Source organism: Pelodiscus sinensis, chromosome 9 (genome assembly GCF_049634645.1).
Source record: "Pelodiscus sinensis isolate JC-2024 chromosome 9, ASM4963464v1, whole genome shotgun sequence".
Classification (NCBI taxonomy): domain Eukaryota; kingdom Metazoa; phylum Chordata; order Testudines; family Trionychidae; genus Pelodiscus; species Pelodiscus sinensis.
This window is the reverse complement of record NC_134719.1, coordinates 6,632,208-6,656,779: the sequence shown is the minus strand read 5'-3', so window position 1 is coordinate 6,656,779 and position 24,572 is coordinate 6,632,208. Positions and strand designations below refer to the sequence as shown.

At 42.2% G+C, this 24,572-nt stretch overlaps 1 protein-coding gene across 5 annotated transcripts in view; it reads left to right on the top strand.

Moving 5' to 3' along the window:
• BEND5 (BEN domain containing 5) overlaps positions 1–24,572 on the top strand; it is a 1,533,100-nt gene that overhangs the window by 919,246 nt on the left and 589,282 nt on the right. Inside the window, exon 1 of one of the 5 annotated variants that reach the window (XM_075935947.1) lies at positions 14,356–14,829. The exons of 2 other annotated variants lie outside the window; for them this stretch is intronic. In XM_075935947.1, the coding sequence (XP_075792062.1) occupies positions 14,613–14,829 (217 nt within the window). In that variant the 5' untranslated portion in view covers positions 14,356–14,612. Of the gene's footprint in view, positions 1–14,355; positions 14,830–24,572 lie in introns of those variants that run through there. 2 more of the 5 variants (XM_075935949.1, XM_075935946.1) reach the window with 2 other exon arrangements.

Genomic DNA, 24,572 nt, shown 5'->3' with positions numbered 1-24,572 from the left:
GAATCCCTGCACTGCCGTGCTGTCTTTTGCTACATTAATACCAAGCTCTTTGTCCTGATGTCAAAATCCTACATAATATTATCGTGGCCGATGGAACATCTCTGCAATTATCTCCTCTCCCTTCTGCTCCATATACTCCTTTTTTCGCTGTGTTTCATGCCTGGTAATTATGCAGCCACCTACACTTGATTAATCTTCACATTTTTGTCTTCCAAATGCCCTTTGCTCTAAATCTTTTCTTGAAAACTTTTACTTGAACTATTTCCCTGCGTTTCCTCACTTGTGAACTGCTGTCCTGTGTCTTGTGTCTCTTCTAGCTCAAAGGGTCTACAATTGGAGGCCTTGATCCTGCTCCTAAACATAATTCAAGCTGAGTAACTGTGCAGTGAGCAGTCCCACAGATATCAAAATTGCATCGGAGATTAAGGATGAGACTCAAAGCCTAATATTATAGTCCTGAAAACTGCTATAGCATCAATAGGTCTGCTCCCAGCAGCAAATGCTCTATCTAGTAGCTAGCACAGGCAAGACCGTGCCCTTAGATTATTAAAGCAGGCCTGCCAACATCAACTCCAGAGCTTTACCTGTTTCTAGACTGCTGCTGCGTTCTGTTGACAGTAAATTGAAAGAATGTGGTGGTTTTGCCAACCACGGAAAACCTCGTTTTACGAGGAAGAACACCTTTTTTCGAAAGTGCTCTTTCGAAAAAAGGCGCTATGTAATGCAAACTGTGTTTTTTCGAAAGAAAGCATCCAAACTGCCTGGGTGCTCTCTTTCGAAAAAGCGGCTTGCTTTTTCGAAAGTACTGATTGCAGTCTAGATGCTCTTTTTCAAAAGAGACTTTTTCAAAAGTATCTTTCAAAAAAGCCTCTTTCGAAAAAGGCGTATAGTCTAGACGTAGCCCATGTATCCACATAACTTGTCACCCCTGGGGCGAACCTATATAAAATGAAACAATCATTTATCCACAGAAGTTTAAACAGTGATGCTTATGTTTATGCTGCTGTATAAATGGTCATTTCAATCAACATCATTGGGTCAAACTCACAATATAAAACACTATAGATCATACACAATATACCTTGTTACTGTATGTGCCAAGATTAATGATTTAGCATATATGAAGATGGAAGAGAAATAAAATCTATGCTGAGAGTTCCTCATAATTATTAAAAAGTTATTAGAGTCATGGTGTCAAACAGCCCTGTCACCACATAAGTGTAAATTTGCATATCAAAATAATTTAATTTCTCATAATAATCCCAGGAACAGAAAGGTTAAGAAACGGTAGAGGTGCTAAGCTGCCTTTGAAACTATGAAACCGTCCTGTATATGCACATATTGTGGTGCTGGAGATTTGTGAAAAGAAACTAAATTTACATTTAAATTCCTTCGAGGAGCTCTCTGTTAATTCAATATCAAATTGATGGATTGACTGACAAGCTGCAAACACATACAGGAAAAAGCACAGAGGGCTATAACTTAGGCTATAACCTTCCCTCATAAAATCTAGGCAACATAAGATATTACATCAGCTACTGGCATTCGTAACTTTGCCAGCCAGTTAATTTACTACCACCAGAGTTCCAGAATATTTTGTAATCCAGACATTATTGTTTATTTTTACAGTGAGCTATCAAAGGACTATGTGCTTTTCAAAAAAAAAAAAAAAAAAAGGAAAAGGTAACAAAAGCAAAGTAAAGCTTGTAGGCCAAAAGCATTTAAACAAAAAGCAACAGAGGCAAGACAAACTTATCTATAAGAAATGTTTTTCTTCGTCTCATAATATGGGCGCTACATTCTTGGACTGAGTACCAGGGGAAACTATTTAGTAGTTAGAGCAGGAAACCACAAATCACAATAACTGGATTCTGTCACTGTCTTGATTTGTGACCTTGAGGGAAAAAAAACAACCTTCCATTGCCTCAGTTTCCCCTTACTTTAGATTTGTTGTGACGTTCAGTTATAAATAAGTTGTTCTGAGATCCTTTGATATAGGGTATTATAGAAGTGCAAGAAATTATTATTATGTCTTCTGGAGAAGATTTAGTCAAGAGGAAATGGCCAAGCATTGTGCAGTAGAGCACAACAATTTTTAGTGTTAAGACTCCATGTGAGTTAGAAACTATCAGGGATTTGAACTGCACTCACTGGGATTTGATGTCATATATCCTGAAATGATCAATCAGGGATTAGAAAATGTAAAGTTCATATCCTATAGAATAGTTAAATAAACTATTGGCTGCCTTGTGAACAATAGAGATTGAGGCTATGTCTACACTGCACACTTATTTTGGAATAAGCTATTCCAGAAGAAATACTCTGAAATAGCTTATTTTGAAATAGCACGTCTACACTACCGGAATTCCTCGAAATTAGTCCAAGGCAGGCTTCCCTAATGTGGATGTGCTACCTCAATTTAGAACCCAGGAAGAACTGGGGAGTAATTACTTTGAATGGCCTGGGGGAGGAGCTATTTCGAATTAGCAGCAGTGGAGTGTCCACACTACTGCTATTCTGAAATAGCTATTTTGGAAGAGACATTATTCCTTGTGGAATGAAGTTTACAGAATCCAGAATAAGCTACCCGTTATTTCAAGATTATTTCAATAATGAAATTGTTGTGTAGACACTCACAACATTATTTCAGAATAATGTCCGTTATTCCAAAATAACATTGCTGTGTAGACGCACCCTCTACATTACTGGGGTGACCTTATCAGAACCTCCTGAGGGGTGGGAGAAGTGGAGTGAAGTTGATCTGTGGAGGAATACTATGGGTAATCTTCATGGAGACTTGGGTTCCCGGTTCAAATGCATTTATATCTAAATTAAATTGTGTATAATTAAACCACAATAGGTCAGCAGTTCCGAGTTATTTCATTTGCTGACTATTAGGTCACTGCTGTGGTTGCTCCTGGTTACTTTGCTTGGTTTTCTCTTTCGTTCCTTAGCAGTTCTTCTAACAATTTTTCTGATTCGTACTAACAGTGTTTTTACTTTATAACCATTTTGCTCTGATTTTTTTGTTGTCTTTTTTACCAGCTCTGAGGCCCAGATTCTCAGCCGAGGCTGAAGGATACATGACATAGCTCAAAAAAAAAAAAAAAATGGGGCTGGCATAGTCTTTGTATTTGTGTAGTTATAAACTGACTATCTGATGGGCTACTTTTCATTTGTAGATTAGAGCAGTCTGAAGGCTGCTCTTATTTATTCTGGCTAGCAGTGTCTCCAAACAGCTGATATGAAAGCCTTTGATCAGCCTGTGTAGGAGTCAACCCCACTGACAACAGCAAGGAAATTGGTAGAGCAGTCACTAATAAACTCCATGCTAGCAGATTTCTGCCCTTTCACTGCATTAATCTTCACAGGGCCAGCTATGCTGGCTTTAGGTCCAGATTCAGCCAGCAGTATGGTATAGTCTGGCCTGTCACAACATATTACATCCCTTCCCTTCCCCCGACCCAGAAAAAGGGCCTTGTGACTTTCTGTTAATAAAATACTAAATTTTTAATCTGTGCCATTATTTAGTTAGGTGGACACATTGTTCTGACAAAGCTGCAAGATGCCCATACTAATAACTAGAGCTCATCAATTATTCCTCTCCCCCAAAAACATTTTTGACTATTTCTTTCCTCATTTTTACAGACAATTTCAAAATAAAACAAGGTTGGTTTTAAATTTTGGATTTTGGATTTGTTTTCCTTTTACCCCTCACCTTCTCCTTCTTCACTCACTCTCTGCCCCACTGCAAGAAAGAGGGGGAAAATGCTTTAAAAATAGTTTCCTGACTGGAAAAGTTGGAGAAAAAAAGTTTGAGAAAGCAGAGTAAAAATAATCTAACTTTTTTCAACTAGAAATGTGTAGAAATAGGGGCTGGGGCGGGGGGTGGAGAGCGAGAGAAGTAACACTTTTTTCTTTCCCTTTCCTTCCCCCCATGTTTCCAGGTTAAAAAAAAAAAAGTAAAATTGTGAGAGGGTGTTTTACTCAATTTTAAGACTTTTTTTTCCCATTATAAGATGAAGTAAAAAATGAGGGTAGAGCAAACTGAAAGTCAAAACAAAAAGAGAAAAACAACCCAAAATATGTAAATTTTGTTTCAGATCAGTGAAAATGACTGGTTCAAAAAATTCTGTCAAAATTCAAACAATATTTTAAACAAACACACACACGCGATGTGCTCATTTATAGGGAGATTTTTTTTTTTTGGACAAATGTTCTACTATTATTGGATGAATGATCCAAAGCTCTTCTAGGGTATGTCTAAACTACCCCACTAGTTCGAACTAGCGGGGTAATGTAGGCATACCTCACTTGCAAATGAAGCCCGGGATTTGAATTTCCCGGGCTTCATTTGCATAAGCGGGGAGCCGCCATTTTTAAAACCCCGCTGGTTCGAACCCCGTGCAGCACGGCTACACGGGGCTCGAACTAGGTAGTTCGGACTAGGATTCCTATTCCGAACTACCGGTACACCTCGTACCTAGGAATCCTAGTCCGAACTACCTAGTTCGAGCCCCGTGTAGCCGCGCTGCATGGGGTTCGAACCAGTGGGGTTTTAAAAATGGCGGCTCCCCGCTTATGCAAATGAAGCCCGGGAAATTCAAATCCCGGGCTTCATTTGCAAGTGAGGTATGCCTACATTACCCTCCTACTTCGAACTAGGAGGGTAGTGTAGACATACCCCTACTGAGGTAATCAGGAGGATTAAAACAACAACTCCCCCCACATACTCAGATCTCAAAATCTGGGCTATGTCTAAACTACGGGATTTTTCCGGGATCCCTCTGTTATCCCGGAAAAACTCCGCTGCGTCCAGGGAATGCATCTGCTTTTCCACTTTTTTTTGCGGAAGAGTAGCTGTGCTCTTTTGGGCTTTTCTGAAAGAGGATTATTTTCTGAAATTTGGCCCGGTGTAGATGGGCCAAATGTCGGAAAAGCCTCTTCCAAAAAAAATATCGGAAAAGGAACACAAATTGCAGAGCGCAATTTGCGTATCTTTTTCCAATAAAGCCCCGTAGTGTAGACATAGTCTGGGAGAGGGCTGGAAAACATAGTTTTGGGGGCTAATGTCTTCTTTAAACATTTTTAAATGTCATGATGACAGGTGCACCTACAACTACACAACTTAAAAAGCAATTGCTTGTGAGATCTGGCCACGTGTGTCAATCATTTTTTGTTCGATTTTGGTTGAACATATTAATCCCCATGTCCATATTGTCATTAAATCCACATTCCATCAGTTTCAGATTACTGCCAAGATGTTTTCAGCTGTCTCTTGTTGACTTACAATTGCTTGTGATCATTTGATTCCCACAATAATACCTAAATGTGCTCGATTGTAAGAGCAGAGCAGGCATTGCCCTTTTAAGGCGGCCATTTTGAAGTCTGCCCGGGATGCTCCATCCTCTCCCAGCCAGCCCAAACTACCCATGTTCCAACACCCAAGCCAGGAAAAACAGAAAATACTGGACATTTCACATGGTATTTTCTGAATTTTTTTACCGGATGGACTGGGCTCTTTCTTGGATGGTGAGGGGGTATTGAAGGGGAGGGAGGGAGCTGGGTCGCCTCACGCCCCCCTGGAATTTCGTGCCCCCCAGATTGGGAATCTATGCTCCAGAGCATGAGTGAGACACATTGGTGTTGACAATGTGGGGAACCAAGTGCCAATCCATCACCTTTCACCAATGAAAACTCCACATGAAGCATAACACTTACAAACCACATTAGCTCTTCTAAGCAGCTAACTAATCTAAGCAACATTCTGCCGAGCTCCCATAGTGCTCTGCTTCTGATCATCAAGCAAAACTTAAAATAGATACATTTGTTTACCTTACTTTATTTGTATCCAAAATAGTTTCTATATAAAACAAAGTAAACTATCCGCAATGTTTACATAATACATGTTTGCATTCTTTATATACCAACACAGCCACCAAATGTAACTTCTTCCTTTATTTTTTACTTCTTAAAGGTATAGCGAGGAAATTTAGATTTAGGTGGCCAGTAAGATATCTATATATCAGACTACCTACAGCTTATGCAAATCTTTACAGCTCAAGAGGGACCAACCTACAATATTGAATGTGGGCACTAGATACAACTTCTGCTTACACTTTTAGCAGCTGTGGAAAGACTGGTTCTACAGTATTTTCTGCCTTCAAAATAATGACAATAGTTGTGAGGAATTTAACAGACTCAGCGGCTTGCAATGCACCTGACAGTCCCTTGTTTGCACTGACACCATTTTTTCCATTGGAGTAGCTGCCCACTGTATATGTTCAATAAAGATTTGACTGCTTGGTTTTTGCATACAAATTTGATTGTATGCAGAACCTAATCTCAGTATCACATCATCCCCCCTGAAAAGAGTATTGAAAGAATATTCCAATTCATATTCTGAATGGTATGTTTCTGTGCAATCATCTTGCAGAATACTTATTCCAACCAAGAGATCAGAATATTGAACTGAATAAAAATGTATATGTTAAGTTGCTTATTTAAATGTATAGCTTTGATGTTGCAGAAAAATTTAAGCACCAGGCAATATAACCTGAGCTTTGTTTTATGGATAAGAGAGGCTAATGTAAATTACAAGCAGTAAAGATTACAAATGTATATAATATGCTGCAAATGTGAAAAAAATGCAGATTTCAGTTATTAGTTTGCACAGCTGTATTTGCATAAAAATATACTAAACTCTCTATGACATTCCATGCATGAACCAGATAAAGCATCATTAAACATATTAATGTTAAAAGAGTACTTAAAGGAAAGCTCGAACTGAAAATTTTGTCTTTGTAAAAAAATAAATCCTACACTTTCTCAAAGGTGTTTTTAGCTTATTTGTTACTTAAAAAGAAAAATGAAAGCAGGTCTATTTTATTATGGAGACTACACAAGGGCATATAAAAGGCCGCATGGAGAAAGTCCAACTCCTGTCAGTGAATATTACTCTGGCAAGGAGGCCTATTGACTTTACCAGCATGATAGTATTGCACAACTCTTGCATTTCTAGTTATGAAATGCTGAGCATTTTGTTGTACACATATATGCCCTTAAATATACTGATGACATGGTAGGGTTGGGTCCATTTAAATTGGCAAACTTCCAGATACAACAGTCCCCATGGGATTTCATCAGCCTTGAATATGAGGTAGATGCTCCATAATTTGTGAACTAATTTGACCTGAGGATGATTTCATATGGTTCCTTGATTTCCCAAAAATTTTCATAAACGGTTTCCTCAGAATGTTAAATGGCACAGTAGATGTTGTTTGGACCATTAGTGGCAGGTGTGATAAAGTGCCACTACTCTTAGAACTCAGAATCTTTTTGGCTTGGCAGCTCCAGATTAGGGATGTTAAGTATCAGTTAATTCACTAATTGAGTAGTTGATGAAACTTCCATCAACTACTCAATTTGTCAATGGGGGGGAGGGGTGTTCCCGCTGAGGCGCTGCACTTTAAATGTAGAAATTCTATTGACTACTCAATTAATTAATTAACTGATACTTAACATCCCTAATCTGGAACTGCCAGCCCAAAAGGAGCTGCCAGCCTGCTGAACTCTTACTACATTTAGGGTTGGCTCCCGGGACCGCTCTGCCTCCCCTGCCCTTCCCTGCACCATGGAGACAGGTAGTCGATTAGTCACTTACATCCCTACTCCTGATCACAGTTTCTCTGCTAGAAAAACAGAGGCAGGGATAGGTGAGATCCTTCTTTATCATTTAGGAAGCCACTTGCTGCTGCTGCTCCCGAAAAGACTCATAGCGGCCAGCTGAAAGTTTCAATTTGGATCCTACTATAGGCAAATCTTACTGGCTCTTTTTTGGGCAGTGATGAGTGGGAGCTACTCTTTTTCAGAGTACCTGACCTTAGAGAAAGGAGCTGTGCTTTTGATTCACCCACATAGCATCTATCAGATCAGATCGATTTTTTTTTAAAACTAGATATTCCATAAGTGCTAACGAAAGATAGGCCTTCCCTCAGACACAAGAGTGGCGATGTTCACAGAGTAGAGTAGAGTTTTGCACATCAGTATTATAGTATAGTTATAACTTCTGGGTCAGTCTCAGTTTGACTTGTTTGTTTGGCTTGTGTTTTAAATGTGTTAGCCATGGCAGTATGATTACTACTTTGTGGCTCATAAGAACAAAACAACAGCCATAGTGGGCCAGACCAAAGGTCCATCTTGCCCAGTATCCTGTCTTCTGACAGTGGCCAATGCCAGTTTTCCCCGAACAGCACAGGTAATCATCAAATGATCCATTCCCTGTTGTCCATTCCCAGCTTCTAGGAGGATAGGGACAACATCCCTGCCCCTCCTGAATGCCATTGGTGGCCTTATACTCCATGAATTTATCTAGTTCTTTTTTTTTGAACTCTGTAATAGTTTTGGCCTTCACAACATGCTGTGGCAAGGAGTTCCACGGGTTGACAGTGCATTCTGTGAAGAAATACTTCCTTTTATTTGTTTTAAACCTGTACCTGTTAATTTCAGTCTTTGTTCTATGAGTAAATAGCACTTCCTTATCTTCTTTCTCTGCACCAGAGAGAGAGAAATCCTGCAAGTGGGACCCTATGCTTAAGGCACCTTGTAAAACAAGGTTTTTTTTCCTATTCGTTTCTACACTATTGGTTTTACCAGGACATTTGTAGCATGGGGGAAAAAAAAACCCTTTGGGGTCACCTAGATCATCTCCTTCTCTGTGAAGGATTGAAAAATTGAGTATCGTGTAGAGAGCAATATCCATGGCAACATAGTTGAACTTCTAATTTTTCAACACATAAGTAAATGTTTTCTTGATGTTTTATATTTTCATGATTTATTATAGAAATAATGACCTGCAGGTCTGGCATTTCTTGGCAACTAATGACTGGCTGCTTTCACCTTTGGCCCTCAACTCATCCAGATGGTCATTAACAGCCAGGAAATGCCCTCTGCACTGGGCATTATTGCTTAATCATTCCCTTTTAATGCTACAGAATATACCAGCTGCCTCCAGGACATAAATGTCTCCTGTGTGGATGGATCAAGAGAAGTTTTTTTTAAGCTTTCATTAATTTGAATGGATATTCTGTCAGAATTACTGCCAAGATGCAAGCACAGACTTTCAACTGCCAAATGACTTCGTGTACAAGCTGATTGATGGCCATTACTTTCAACCTCACTTAAGGTTAGAGTGATCACTCTTTCAGGAGGTGTTGGTTGCTGACTATCCCTGGGGCACTGTACTGCCTCCTCTGGTGGGAGTGATCTGGGGGTGGTGGATTTTGAAGGCCAAAATCTCAGGGATTTACGTGTCCAATCTAGGTCTTTTACCTAGCCACCATTACCATGGTCCCTGAAGTGCCTTGAAAACGTGTACACACAGATCAATATTTTTTCCCCCCTGATCCATAGTTACTGGATTCCAGGGGTTTTGTGTTTTTCATCTGGTGTTATGGTGACCTACTATCCAGCTGTTGTGTAATCAAAAATACCCCAAACTATTTAAAGTGTTTGAACTGGGAATAGCTCTCTGAAAACTGTAATTTCCTTCCCCCCCGGGGCTAACAATCTGTGTGACCTTTTTGAGAGGAGAATTCATTTACGTGTGGAATTACGCATTTTTTATTGTTACATTCCTAGATAAAAAAAAGAGATACTGTAATATGTGCCATCTATCAAAAGGCAGGATAATTTAGGAGACAAACACTTTAACAATCGTACCTTTAACAACAGTTAATCAGCATGTCAGTGGATTGTATGTGAGTGCATGCACAACCAATTTGGGGTTGTGTACGGTTTTTGTGTATAATTATTTTTTAATTATTCTGTGAAATGTCATCAAAATATGGTGATAGACAGCTAATGTATGTTCAGCCATGCAGTTGGTGTAGAGAAAAATACAATACAACAGACATAATATTTAATCTTTGTTTTATGCTGCTCCCTCTGGAATTGCAGAAGTAGCTTTCGATGTGGAAAGCAAAACCGAGGCTACACATTTTATAGACAGTCACACTGCTTGCAAAATTGTGGGTATGCCTGCTGTTCAAGGTTCATTCAGTGTTTGAAAGTTTGTTTGCATTAAATGTAATGCTTGGAATATAAGTTAATTTACAAGAAGAAAACACAAAAATATAGCACTCCTTAAATCATTCCAAAACGTTTTATATTTGTAACGTAGACTGGGAACTCCAGGATCTCCAGCTATCATTTTGAAGGCCTGAAAAGGTTATTCCATGTCTATTGGTTATCAATGAGAAGTCAGGTTACTCTGGATTTTGAAGGTAAATGCAAATTTCTTCACCAACAGACAAGAGATCAAACCAGCCTGCCTTCACATATGGTTTGGCACTGAACATAGATGTCACTTTAGTAGTGCGCCTAATTTCACTGCTCTGTTGGCAAGAGACTTGGGTACTTAGTGACTATTGTTTGCTTAGTATTATTGACTTTTCATCATGCATCCTTAAGTGAAACACGTGGTATGCACATCAGAACAGCAGATTTTTATCTTTGGCTTTATGCTTCAACAGAATGAACAGCAGTAAAATACAGGTATAAAGAGAGTTCCAGGAAACAACAGTTCACAAGTTCCGGAAGGGCTGGGACGTGACTTTGTGGTTTCCTGACTCTTGGAGTAAAACTTTTTGATCTTTGGATTCATTTGTATTTTAACAATGCAACAATATATTTTTCAGCAGATAGCTATTCTGAAGAAGTAAATAATTAAGTCAAAGGGATGAATTTGCTGGACGCGGAAAATCTCAATTCTAGAAAAAAGCTGATGTTCCCTTCTTAGAATTTAAAAACTGCTCTTTTAAGGGCCATGCTTTATGCTGAGATTTCATCTTTGTAAACCAGGAGTGGCCAAACTCTAACCTCAATGGGAATTTATACCCACTATCTAACTGGTGCACAGAGGCACAACAGAAAGAGGATGTCCTTCTGTATTCTGTCTTTAAATGGTTCCCCTATTCAGGTAACTCTTCACATCACCTCATGCAGATTGTTCCTAGACTTTTAAGGCCATTATGATAATCTACTATAATCTGACCTTCCGTGTAATACAAGCAATAGAATTTCTCTTAGTAATTCTTGCATTGAACCCAATAACCAACTTCCTCCTAGGAAGAATAAGAATACAAAGTATCCATTTCCTGTAGGATAATAATTCTTTAGCATTATAGTTTCTTCTACTGGTATATTGTATGTGGTTGGGACCCGGTATGTATGTGTAAACATGCAGCCCATCATCTTGATTCTGTCATTTGGAATGCCCCTCTATCTACAGAGGATTATGGAGCAGACTCTCCAAAGGGTTTGAAATCATTTCTGCTGCTAGCAAGAGGATTTCTCTTGGACATATTTTTGCAGCCTGCGCCATAGTTGGACCTTGGAATGTAAAATGTTGTAGCCTATAGCCTCTTCAGTGTTTCTAAGACCAATGGTCTCTAAAAAAGTAATTCTAATGGAAACAATCTATATATCCCACAGACTACAGCCTCTAATGGAAACGTGAGGGTTTTTTAATTTTCCTTTTTACCTTTCTACTTTCATGATTCCTACTTTAGGTCAAATTGTCCAAGTCTGTCTGACATCTAACTAATTTTATTCAACCTAATTATCCACTTTCCCATTTCTCCAGTTTGTTTCCTCCTGCAATGTGCTGTCTCTCTAATTTCCTTTTTTCTTTCCCTGTCCAGCAGTACTCGATATTTCAAATAGATTTCAGCTGCAAAAGAAATACAATCCAAATAAGGTTCAGTGTACCAAATCCTTCACTAGCCTCTGAACTTTGTGGGACAAATTTGTCCTTGGTGTATCTCTAATGGAGCCAGTGGAATAACACCAAGCATCAGTTTGTCCAGTTGCAGCTCTTCCTACTTCTATTGTAATGCAAGGCAAAGATACAATCACTGCAGCAGCTGTTATTGTTTGATCAGCAACACAATCTTTGTTGAGATTTCATTTTCCTTACAGTCCAAATGCTAGATTATATTTCTCATCAATGGCTTTTAGCAGATTTAATTTGACATTACATAGCAACCTGGTGCTGTGCCACTGCTCATTAATGTAAATTACTAGTGTTTGAAATTCCAAACCTTAAATGGAGGACATAGAAGACTTTGTTCACGTTAAAATAATTAATCTCCTATACTATATGGAAAGTTTGCAACTGTTACTTACATGCATTTTATTTTTATATCAGTTTGTCTTTGCTGTATGTTTAATTCATTCCTGGCTTTTTAATGTACTTTATATACATATAGACAAAATTTCTACCATTTGTTTTATTACTTTACATTTGTGTTGTGTTTAAGTCTAAAACCTAGTATGTCCCTGTTTTTAGGTTTCACATGCTGGATGTTAAACATCTCAAGTTATTCCTATTAACAAATGAGTCTCAGAACTCAATATAATCCCTTTGAAATAATACTTGCTCTGTTAAGACTGAGGGGGAATACCACTTAGAGAGTGTGTGTAAACAAAACGCATGCACATGGCTGTGAACTTCAAGAAATTCATGGTTCACCTTGGAGAAGAATCCAGACACTCAGATGTTTTCCAAACCTTTGGTAGACTCCAGAGTCTTTCAGCCCTTTGACCCACAAAATCCCTCTACATCTTGTTGTTCTCCTTGGAGGATCAGACCTCGTAGCTCTCTCCTTTGTTTCTTGTGAGTAGCTCATTTCACCATGGATAAGCAGTCAGCAAGGGTAATAGGTTTTTCTACTCATAACTAGTGGGCTATGCTGTAGGATAGGAAGGGGTCTCCATCTTTTGGAGAATGGGTAGGAATGGTCTGATTCAGTATGGCCGTTCTTATGTTCTTTAACAGAATTTGGAGCTGAGTAAAAAGACTTTACTGAATAGTATAAGTAGGTTTGCCATGGGATCATGGAAGGATATGTTCTACCTATTTGGCTTTTAGGAATTCTGGTAAATGTATCTCCACTGCTTGCTGCTGTGGGAAGGAGCCAATGCTCTTAGTTCATGCTCTGCATAGGTACACAGTCAAATCATTTTGACCCAAGGCAGCAGGATGTTTTTCAGCTGTACTCAGCAAGGCCCCATTCTTCCAGGAGATGGAAGAAAAAACCCTCTCCCACTGGCCCATTTCCCTGGGCTAGATGACTTGCAAAAGGGAAGGTATATAACATAAGTAAATTCCTTAAGTTAGATCCTAGGTTTAAAGGCTTGATATTCAAACAGTCTAACTGTCCCGGATTCCACGTAGAGATAATTATGCTTAGCTTTGAGATTATAAGAATGGTCATACTGGGTCAGACCAAAGGTCCATCTAGCCCAGTATCCCTCTTTCCTGATAGTGGTCAATGCCAGATGCCCCAGAGGGAGTGAACAGAACAGGTAATAACCAACAGTGTGTCTAGACTACAGGGTTTTGTCGACAAAAGTCCACTTTTGTTGACAAACTATACCTTTGTCTACACTGCCGCTGAGTTCTGTCGACAGAACTCAGCAGTTTTGTCGATGGCTGTAAACCTCTTGCTACAATAACGCCTTTTGTCGACAGAGTTCTGTCGACAGAAGGCGTTATTGCACCTCCACTGTCCTTTGCGTCCACACTCTCATGTCGACAAAGCGGCTTGCTTTGTCGACAGAACTAGATGCAGTCTAGATGCTCTTTGTCGACAGAAGCTTTGTCACCAGTATTTGTCGACAAAAGCCTGTAGTCTAGACGTACCCCAAGTGATCCTTCTCTTACCATCCATTTCCAATCTCTAGCAAACAGAGGCTAGGGACACCATTCCTACCCATCCTAATACGTCATTGATGGACCTATCCTCCATGAATTTAACTTGCTCTTTTCTGAACCCCGTTAAAAGCCCTGGTCTTCACAACATCCTCTGGCAAGGAGTTTCACAGGTTGACGGGAAACATTTCCTTGGGTTTGTTTTACAGCAGCTCTCTCTTAATGTCCATGGGGCCGCCACCCAGAGAAAAGCAGCTGACACGCGAAGGCAGCCAGTGCAAAGGCAGACAACGAGGGGGAAGCCGTTTATGTAACTTTACAATCAAGTCGTTCTTGGGCACCCAAAGACTAGCAAAAGTTGATGGCATCAGGCGCTCGGGGGAGGGGGAACCCACCCCATCCCAGTGTAACACACACGGGCCCTGACAGTCTCAGAGCCCAGCTGGGGCAGGTTCCATCGTGATGCCCCCCCTGCTATTGGCGCGGGAGACAAGCTTTTGGGAGACCCCCCCCCAGCTCTTCTGTGGGTCGGGGACAGGTGCGCAGGCGGGGGAGCGACGGGCCAGCAGCGGGAGCCACGCGGCGCGTGCCTGGCTGCGCTGGCGCGTGGACGGGCACTCCCCCGAGCCCGGGGCTCCCCTGGCCCGCCGCGAGGCTGGCAGCGCCCGGGGAAGGGGGGGGCCGGGCTCGCGCCGCGCCGCGCGCCTCCGCTCGGCGTTGGATTGCTCCGGTCTGCCCGGAGCCCGGACCCCGCGCCCAAGGCGCGCTCAGCCGAGCGCCGAGGCGCCGCTTCCAGGAACAATAACAGAGCAGGCAGCGAGGGGCCCGGCGCCGCCGCCGCTGCCTCCCCCCCCCCTCCTCCTCTCTCGCCCCCTCCCCCCCGGCCGCCCCGCGCGCCATGTACGCCTTTGTGCGGTTCCTGGAGGACAACGTCTGCTATGCGCTGCCCGTCTCGTGCGTGCGGGACTTCAGCCCCACGTCCCGCCTGGACTTCGACAACCAGAAGGTCTACACGGTGTATCGCAGCCCGCGCGAGGCGGAGGACGAGGACGAGAGCCCCGGCGAGTGGGGCGACCGCCTGCTGCTGCACAAGGCCCAGATCCTGGCGCTGGCAGGTGAGGCCGGGCGGGGGGAGGGGCCGCCGCGCTCCGTGAGGGGAGGGGGGGGGTGGAAGGCCGGACCAGTTAAAAAGAAAATGCTCCCACGGGGGGGGGGAGAGCAGAAGTAGCCCCCCCCCATGCTCCTCAGCGCGGAGGGGGCTGGTGTGGGGTGGAGGGAGCGGGGTCGGTGTGGGGGGGGGCGCTCCCCGCCGCCGGGCGCTGAGGTGGCGGGTGCAGCGCACCTGGGAGTGGGGGGGGCGCCCCCTCTTCCCAACGCTGCCCCTTGCTCCTCTCGCCCTCCCCCGCAGGCGAGGGGAGGGGATGGGCGGGCAGGTAGGCGCATCCCCCTCTGCCTGCGGCGCGGGGCCGAAGGGAGTCCCACCTCCTCCTCCTCCTCCTCCTGCGCAATGTCGTTTCTTGGCGAGGGAAAATTCGTCACCGGAGGGTTTGCCGCTGGCCCGGCCCCGCGGTGCTGGCGGGGTCGCCCCTGTCCTGCAGCGGCCGCCCCCACTGCATTTGTATCGCTCCTGTGGATTTGTATCTCCTCCGGCCAGGCGGCTTCCCTGCCGTGCGCTTGACCTTCTGTGCTGTGAAGTCGCCGCTTGGCAACTTTGTAGCCTAGCACATCCGGAACTTTTTTTTTTTTAAATCAACTAGCATGTAACATATGAAAATTAAAACACTGCCCCTGACAAGAATGAAATAAGAAACTCCCCTCTGTTCTGTTACAAAACGGTTAGGCTTCCATATACACACAAGTATCACAGGGGTAGTCGTGCTAGTCTGAATCTGCAAAAGCCGCGAGGAGTCCTGTGGCACCTTATAGACTAACTGAAGTGTAGGAGCATCTGAGGAAGTGGGTCTTTGCCCACGAAAGCTTATGCTCCTACACTTCAGTTAGTCTATAAGGTGCCACAGGACTCCTCCCTGCATATACACACAGTGCCTGTTTCTCTTACTCTGCACCTGGGCGTCATTTACACCTAACAAGTGGGTGTACTGTTCTACTAGAATGGTAACGTTTTACATCCACTCTGTTTTGGTGTAAACAACTTCACAGGGTGCAGGAGAGTGAGGGATCAAGGCCATGTATAACTTGGTATTTGCTGCCTCAAGCTTATTTGCATTTAAATGTGAGATGATTTATTTAAAATATTCACATCACTATGTCAGTGTCTTCGCGAGCCTGCCAAGTTGTATATTATGAAGCAAATTTATTTTTAAAGGACTCTAGAGTTTTGCAGTCTGCCTTTAATGAGTCCAGTGAACATGACAGTGTGTCTAGTGGAATGAGTGTTGAAATAGGAGCAAGATCATCCTGAGTTCTAATCCTGATTTTGACACTTAGGCAAGTCATTTTTAAAGTACTTTATTTAGTAAATATTTTTTAAAAAGTTTATGAATCTTTGCCAAGTATCAATCAGAAACAAAACAATCATAACAATGTTCGTTTAAACAGATATTATACAGGAATTTAGTCATTGGACAAGTTCTGTTTGACAGAGTGCTGCCATACAAAAGTGATCACCCTTACAAGAACTTAGGCAAGTCATTTAACCTATGTGCCAGTTTTCCCAGCTATAAAATGAAAATGATAACTCATACCATTTCAGCATTTATGTCGAGTTTTGAGAAGGTAGAGCCTAGATCCCCTCTCAAACAAGTATAAATCAGAAGTAACTATACTGAAGTCATTGCGTTGACAATGTTCAAAAACAGTTTCACTAGAATCCAGGAACTGCCAATTCCAGTCAGGGAAGTGGTCCATCTTTTACAGGATAGATCTTCTTAATTGTGACTAGCTACAGACTCTTCAGAGAAAGGTGTAAGAAGCTTCATTGTGGAGGAGAGCAAGTTTTTTCATAGTAGTTTTTGTTGGCTTATGTTCTGAAGTATGAGGGTTTCTGTTATATATTTATTTATCCTGTGAACAGGAAGTATTGGTGTACTCATTAACTATATGAGAGAAGAATCAGATATTAAGTGCTACGTTATGTGCATGGAAGATATCATGAACTCTGAATTTTTCTGTAAAAAGTCTTTCTGCAACTGAAACAGTTACACACTGCAGGAAGAGAATGATTATTTTATTCTTGAAACTGTCTTCTTCTGATCTCTCTTTCTAGTATAAATGCTTGTTTTATTATTCCAAGTAGCTTTTAGTAGCTGAGGAGAGGAATTGAGCTTGTACTTAGAAATCTTGGAAATAGCAGAATTTGGATTTGTAGCTACTAAATCAGCTTTGGCACAGATAGTATTATCAGCAAGTTAGCATGAAAATCAGCTACTTTATGGCAAATTGTAGAGTTAGGAAATAGTCTCTAAAATGTTTTTGTTGGCATATAGTTTCAGGACTGAAGTCTCATAGCACGCAAATAGAATATTGGAGTTGTTACTCATTTACAAATCAGTAATAATAATTCATATTTATCTAGAATCCCCCAATCACTGCTTAGATTTCCAGAGCTCTCTATTAGTTTAACTAGTGTTGTATGTAAACTTAAGTGTCATCTTGACAGGCATATATATACATATAAAATATATACCAAATATATGTAGGCCTTAATCCTTTAGTCAGAGCCAAGCAGCTGGGCCTGCACCATACAGAGCACCAAGGGCTTACTTGGGGTTTTGCATGGATGCAAAGATCCTCCCATCTAGATCAGTGTGTAGAATCAGGGCTATTGTTCACATATTAAATTTTAAAAATAGGTTTTTTTAAAGTGTGTGCTCACTTCTGAGCATGTACAGAGAATATTCTACACAATTTTAGTAGTGCTAATTTGCATACATGGAATTAACAGGATTATTCAAGTGAATAAAATCATACCTGTTTATATGTGCTTTCACCATCAAGCCCTATCTGTGCAATGGTGAATCAATGATGTTCTGAGAAACTTGGCATTTGTTTCCTTGCCTCTTAAAAATAAAAAATTAATGGTAGGTGGAGAAAATAAATTGTCAATGTGTGTGCGCATTAAGAACGACACACATTTGATTTTTTTTGAGTTGAAACACGTTTTTCCTTTCCAGAGTTACTAATAAAGCTTTGGGCATCGTTTTCAAACCTTGTTCCCAACTCCTTATTTAGGCATCTTAATAAGTGGCTTGCGACTTCCATGCGACTCCGCATAGGAGTGACTATATGTTCAGGTCCAAAACCCACACCATTTCAATCCTATGTTTATAATCTCCCTTCTTAAGTATTCCAGCAACAGTCTTTAGACCTATGAGGCCATGCTGGGTCACAGTGTACTAGAAGGGTCAGTACTATTGCCACACACAGGATACAGCTGACAAAAATGTTATGTGAAAATTGGCCCTGCTGGAAAAAAAACAACAAAAAAAAGAAAATGTTGTGAGCATGCTCAAAAGGATCGCCGTTGTTATAGCTTTTATGTGGATGGGGACAGAGAAACACTAAGTCATCTTTTAAACACTTCAGTAATTAAACAGCTAAAAAGATTTTCCTTAAACTTTTTTAAAAAAGTTATATATGGCTGGAGGCCGAAGATAGTGTTTCAGACCCAGAGACTGAATTTACAGAAAACTGAGCATTGGAAAGCAGCCTATAGCAGTAGTTATGACAATATCAAGATTTAGGGCAGGTCTGCACTAGGGGGCAATGTCAACCTAAGGTACACAACTCATTCTGTATGAATAGCATAGCCGGAGTTGATGTATCTTAGATTGAATTGCAGCAGGGTCTCCACTAGAGGGGGGTCGACAGGATAAACTCGCCTTTTGACTCCCCTTTTTCTTCTTGCTCCAGTGGGGAACCATAGTCAATGAGAGCACAATCAGCAGTTGATTTAGCAGGTTACCCGCTAAATTGATCTGTAGGGGATCTATCGCCATAGCATCAGTCTCCTGGTAAGTGTAGACCTGCCCTTGAAGTTAACAGGCAACTGTTAAACTAGAAGAATTGTTTCATTCACCATTAGAATGAAAAGTGGTTGCCATTCAACAGCATATAGGAACACTGCCTCACACTTTGTAATGGGATTCTAATAGTGTATCTAATTCTAATTGAAATTGCAAGAATTTTAGGTAACAGTGACATCTTGTACTTCATTTTTTTATAAAGTGTTGGTGCTTCTTCATATAATGATCCACTATTAGACTAAGGATGTTAAATTGCCTTTAATCAACTAGTCAATGGAATTTCCATTGACTAGTCAATTAGTCGATTAGCAGGGGAAACTGGAATTAGAATTAGCAGGGGAAAGTAGAATTAGCTCCCGGCCCTGAGAGCTAACTCCACTGCAGCTCTGCCTTTTAAATGTATTAAGAGACCTTATGCTGAATTGCAGTGGCGGGGGGAAGGGGACCAGGCGCGAGCCAAGAATTAGCTATCCCGGCTTGCGCCTGGTCCCCCACTGTGCTTCAGCCTTTTAAATATATGAAGAACTAGCTGGCTTTTAAGCCAGCTCCCCTAGCACTAGCTCCTGCTCCCTGTCTCGCTGCCAGAGGCAGCAATGGGGGGAGGAGGGGAAGCAACTAGTCGAGTCACTACTCAACTATCCAATAAACTTATGCTTATATTCCTATACTAGACTTTTCTTTTTGATCTCTTTCTCAGAATTACTCCTTTCATCCTTTTTCCCCCCTGAAATAACCACCTGTAGTGCATAGTGTCTTCATATACATCCAGAATATTTATAGACTAATTCTGCCATTGGTTACATACATCCTGTACCAAACAATTCATTGGTCCTTTGATAATTAAATGGAGGGTCCTTCCTGCTTATGAAATGGTGACCATATACTGGCCTAAAAGAAAAACTGTTTAGAAACACAGAGATCTCACTGTTTATTACCTCAGGCTACGGTCTATCAGATTTAAAGAAAATATCTTCTAGTTGGAAATATGCTTTCCGTGGCTGCAATAAATAGCTCTGTACTCATCCGAATTTGTTTCTTCACTCTTGTCCTTGCCCATTGAGGATGTCTTAGGCTCTGCCCCCTACTAAGATACCTGTCAAGTTTAACTCATTGTAGATGACTTTTAAGGCCTCCTTTAACTCTCATGATGAAATGTTTTGCTTCGTTTCAAGGACATTGAAAACTTCCATTCATGTTTTCACAGCATGACAGCCCTGAGAATAACTGTGTTCTTAATTAAATGACACTTGGAGTTCTGAGTGGGGGCAGAGTGGACAGGGGCTGAGAAATTGAGAAAGGCTTGTTTGTTTTGGACATACAGGTGAGGAATTCTGAGGGGAGTAGCTAACCGGAAGGAAGATATTTGAACAAGGAGTACAGAGATTGAAAATATGTAAGACTAGATGCTGAGATGCACTTATAATGTAGATTGTTGGTCAGGAAAGTGGTGCATACAAAGTTGACTTGTAACTCCTATTTCATTGTTATGATTGTTGCTACTTAGTGCATTTCTTTTTTGTGCAATATTCAGGAATTGTGAAGATTGGTGCATACATTTTTTTTGTAAACCTTTCCGTGTAACCCACAGGCTTGTATAGAATTCATTGTCACACTTTCATTGGTGTAGGTATCTCTTGGCCACACACTCTGATTTGAACACAGATTAGAATTTGGCATCAAAGTCGGTTTTCTCTAGCCCTGCCCCAATATTAACTTTTAAAAGTTAATTTTTTATAAACAGTAGTTTAGGTCACTTTCAGTAACACTGAACGGTAATTAAGTCTCTCTCATACCATACACAGTTGTGCTTGAAATATTGTATTAAAATTTATATTAAAATTATTTATTGTGAGGGTTTAATGAGATGGACTGTAATTAATTACAACATTTAACAATTAAAAGCATCTACCAATTTTATAGGAACATAAAAGAAAGAAAGAAACAGAAGTTTGAAGTAGGGAGGTGAAAGGTTAATTCTTTACCTGATTAACCAGTAAGCATCACCCTAAACTGGTAATGCTTACCAGTTCCAGTTAACTGAAAACCAGTGGAGCCTGGAGCAGCTCCCCTCCTGCTGTAGGTCGGGGGAGGGACTGTTCCAGCAGCCCAAGGGGTCCCTCATAGACAGGGGCTGCTCTTGTCCATTTAACCAGTTAACTGATGCACTGGGAGTTTGAAGATGTTTTTGTTATCCTAAGCCAACTGAAAAACACTTCGCTCTTGTTTAAAGGCACTTCTCCAGAATGTTGCCTTCCTGCCACTGAAGTATTTAAGAAAAAATAGTGTCTAAATTATTTTCTTTTAAAATGTTAATGTAATATGAATCAACACTGCTACTGCTTTTCCAAATGGGTTCCCACTGTATGTAAATCTGCGTACAGATGAAGTCCACTCCTCTTGCCTTGAGGGTCTCTGTGATGAGTAGGTGACTGGGGAGACTCCCTTTAAGGTGGGTCTCTAGATCCTGGCCTTGTGGTGTGGCTGAAATGTAGCATTTCCATTACTTTGTGGCCTTTTGTGGTCATTAGAGCCCCAGGCAGGCAAGCAGCCAAACCATAGCAAAGTCTGTTATTGAGTGCTTTTGCAACCTAGTAGTTCTTATTGTGTGTGGTTTTAAAATGCACTTTTTAAAGAGGAATTTTCATTTTAATGCTAACTGTTGCTGTAAAGACCCGCAGGTAGTTGCTGCTCCAATTGGCTGACCGGAGCAGTCTCTGTCCATGTTGGGCCCGTCCCAACCCCACAGCTCAGACAAGTGCAGCCCAAACAGCCCTTGTCCACAGAAGGATGGGTGAGCGCCAGCCTCCCCACCCTCCCTTTAATCAGTTAAACATTATGTTTAACCAGTTAACCAATTAAATGGGATTTTATATCCCTAGTTTCTGCTGTAGATCATTATCCAGGTCAAATCATGAAATACCAAAGTCATGATTCACTAATCAAAACTTGTGCATTCAAACATAAGATTGATTCTTGAGACCTACTCCTATTCACTGAATTGGAGAATTTTGGTGGTTAGTGGAAACAGGGTCAGACCCCAAAATCTGTCAGCTTTTTTTTATTGTTAAAGTTAATAAAGGTGATCCAACCTTGATGTAGGATTTCAGACCCACAAATTAGAGAAGGAAGAGACTCAGTTTCTGTAGTCCATTCTAAGGATGTTAAAATGTAATTATCTGGCTAATCGTATAGTTGATACAGTTTGTATCGACTGTACGATTAGTTGATAAGTGCTGCTGTAGCTCCAGGAACCGGCTCCAGCCGGGAATGAACAGTTGTGGTTTGTGCAGGCTCTTTCGAGACCCATGCTGCGGCTCTGCATTTTCAGTGTAATAAGACCTCTGGGCTCTTACTACATTAAAATGCAGAGACTCAGCGATCAGCACTGGCTGGGACTGCTTAGTCCCAGATTGCGCTGAGTCCAGCAGCCCCTGTCTGCGGCGGCTAGGGGCTGGTGCTGGAGTTGTCTCTGTTTGTGGTGGCCAGCCCTGGGCTGGCCACGGACAGGGGACTACTGCCTGTGGCCAGCCCTGGCCACTGTGAGCAGGGGCTGCTTGGTGACAACAGTCCCTGCCTCGGATAGAGGAAGCGGGGGTGGGAGAGGTGTGGGGGGAGGGAGAGCGGACGGGCAAGCAGAACCCCGGAGATGGTGCTGGGGGGAACTGGCTTCCCCAGCACCAGCTCCTGCTTTCCCCCTGTCCCAAGGTGGGGAGGAATGTGAATAGTTTACTAGATTAACCAGTAAGCCTGTGTGTGTTGGTTAATTGTCTAGTTAACTAATTGACATCCCTAGACTATGATTCACCTTTTTGTCATGTCTGAAATACGTTTGCAAAGGTGTGTGTGTGGCTGGGGAAGGGATTGCGTAGTCTATTTGTATTGTAAAGCATAGGCATGCTCTTCAGTAAGTTAAATAATAGTGCTTGCTCCCTCATAACCATGTCCCTCCTATACTGTGTATCACCAGTCCTGGGACTACAGTGCCATGGCTGGCCAGCCAGATGACAATCCAAAACGTTTTCCCAGGAATACTTCAAGCACTGCTCTTGCTTGGTCTCCTTCATACTCCTTTTGTATTTAAGCTTTCCCACCTTCCTTGTCAGAAAGCCACTCTCCAGGTCTCCTCTCCTCATGGAGTAACTACCACAGCATTTCTAGTGTTTTGAGTGTGGGTCTATTAGGTCACAGGTTTCCTTTATATACTTGGCTGGTCATGTGACTATTGCCTGCTCCCTCAGAGAAGTACTTGCCAAGAATACCATTTTTTTACAAGGCCAAAGCCTACAGTACTGTGCAGGCTTGTGGCCCACCCTGAGCCAGTCCACTCTGCTACATCTGCCCAGTTAGTGGTGATTCTCCTCCAGAGTGTGTATGTGTCCATATTGGTGAAGGGTTTATTCTGTAGGTGTTTTAATATAAATAACGAATTGAAAATACACTTGAAACTCTTTAATCTGGCAGTCTTGGGAAATATGCTGTGTTTGATTATGGAATTTTCCAGATCATGGGTGTTGACCATAATAAAGGGAGTGGGAGGTGGGGAATGCAGTGTCTGGGAGAGAGGGAGGGAAGGTGGATGGGTGCAGGTTTTGGGAGAAAGGGTCCAGGAGCGTGCTGGGATGGAGGCACAGAGGGTGGGTGCATGAGGGGAATAGAGGTGTGGGGTCTGGGAGTGAGAGGGATGGAGGTGGGGAGCTTACCTGGCATCCTGCTCCCAGGGGGTATATATAGCTCCCAAGCACTGCCCCCATACCTCTATGGGAGCAGCGGGGAAAAAGCTTTCAGACCAGCACTTTGCTGTACAGGCAGTCCCCGGGTTATGTACAAGATAGGGACTGTAGGTTTGTTCTTAAGTTGAATTTGTCTGTAAGTCGGAACTGGTACATATTATAGGGGAAACTCTAGCCAAGCATTTCTCCAGAGCTCAGTTTTATTCTCCCACACCTCACTTCCCTCAGTCCTTTATTCTCAAGCTGAGGTGTCTGCTGAGAAAAGCCGCTCCACGTCTCCCTGGTCTGCTGGGAGGGGTGCTAGCTTTGCGTCTCCCTGGTCTGCTGGGGGGAAGCAGCTAGTGCGGGGTTGCCTCACCCCGTTTGTAAGTAGGGATCTGATGTAAGTCGGATCCATGTAACCCGGGGACTGCCTGTACTGCCATTCTCCCAGCTGATGGGCAGAGGGAGTAGAAGCAGGCAGAGTTGCTTCCTCCTTTCCCTACCAGCGTCAGAACCATAGGTGTTTCTGTATGAGAGACACCCGGATTACAGAATTTCAAGTGTATAACAATAAACACCAAAGGCAGCAGACCAATTTTTCACATGTAGCATAGAGTTTAAATGATTGAGGACAAATTTTGGGCATGTGAGCCACATTGTAATTACAAAGAAAATCTTCGAGCCATAACTGTCCCAGGGCTGTTAATTCTTTTTGCTAGACTTGGGCCATTGAATGTATATTTGTTCATCCACTTTGGTTCATATTGTACTTTTTCTTGGGGAAAAAGCAAAATAAATTCTCTTATATACCAGATTCCTCTTCTGCACCTGTCCCCGGTGCAGGTTAACCTAGCACAACACAGTAGTCTGCATCTGTTTCCTCCCCTCTCACCATCTGAGTTTGCAGAACACTGCCAAATGCAGATACCTTGGCGTATGTCTACACTACCACCTTAGTTCGAACTAGGGTGATAATGTAGGCAACCGGAGTTGCAAATGAAGCCCGGGATTTGAATTTCCTGGGCTTCATTTGCATAAAGCCGGGCGCTGCCATTTTTAAATGTCCGCTAGTGCGGACTCCGTGCCGCGCGGCTACACGCGACACGGAGTCCGCACTAGCGGACATTTAAAAATGGCGGCGCCCGGCTTTATGCAAATGAA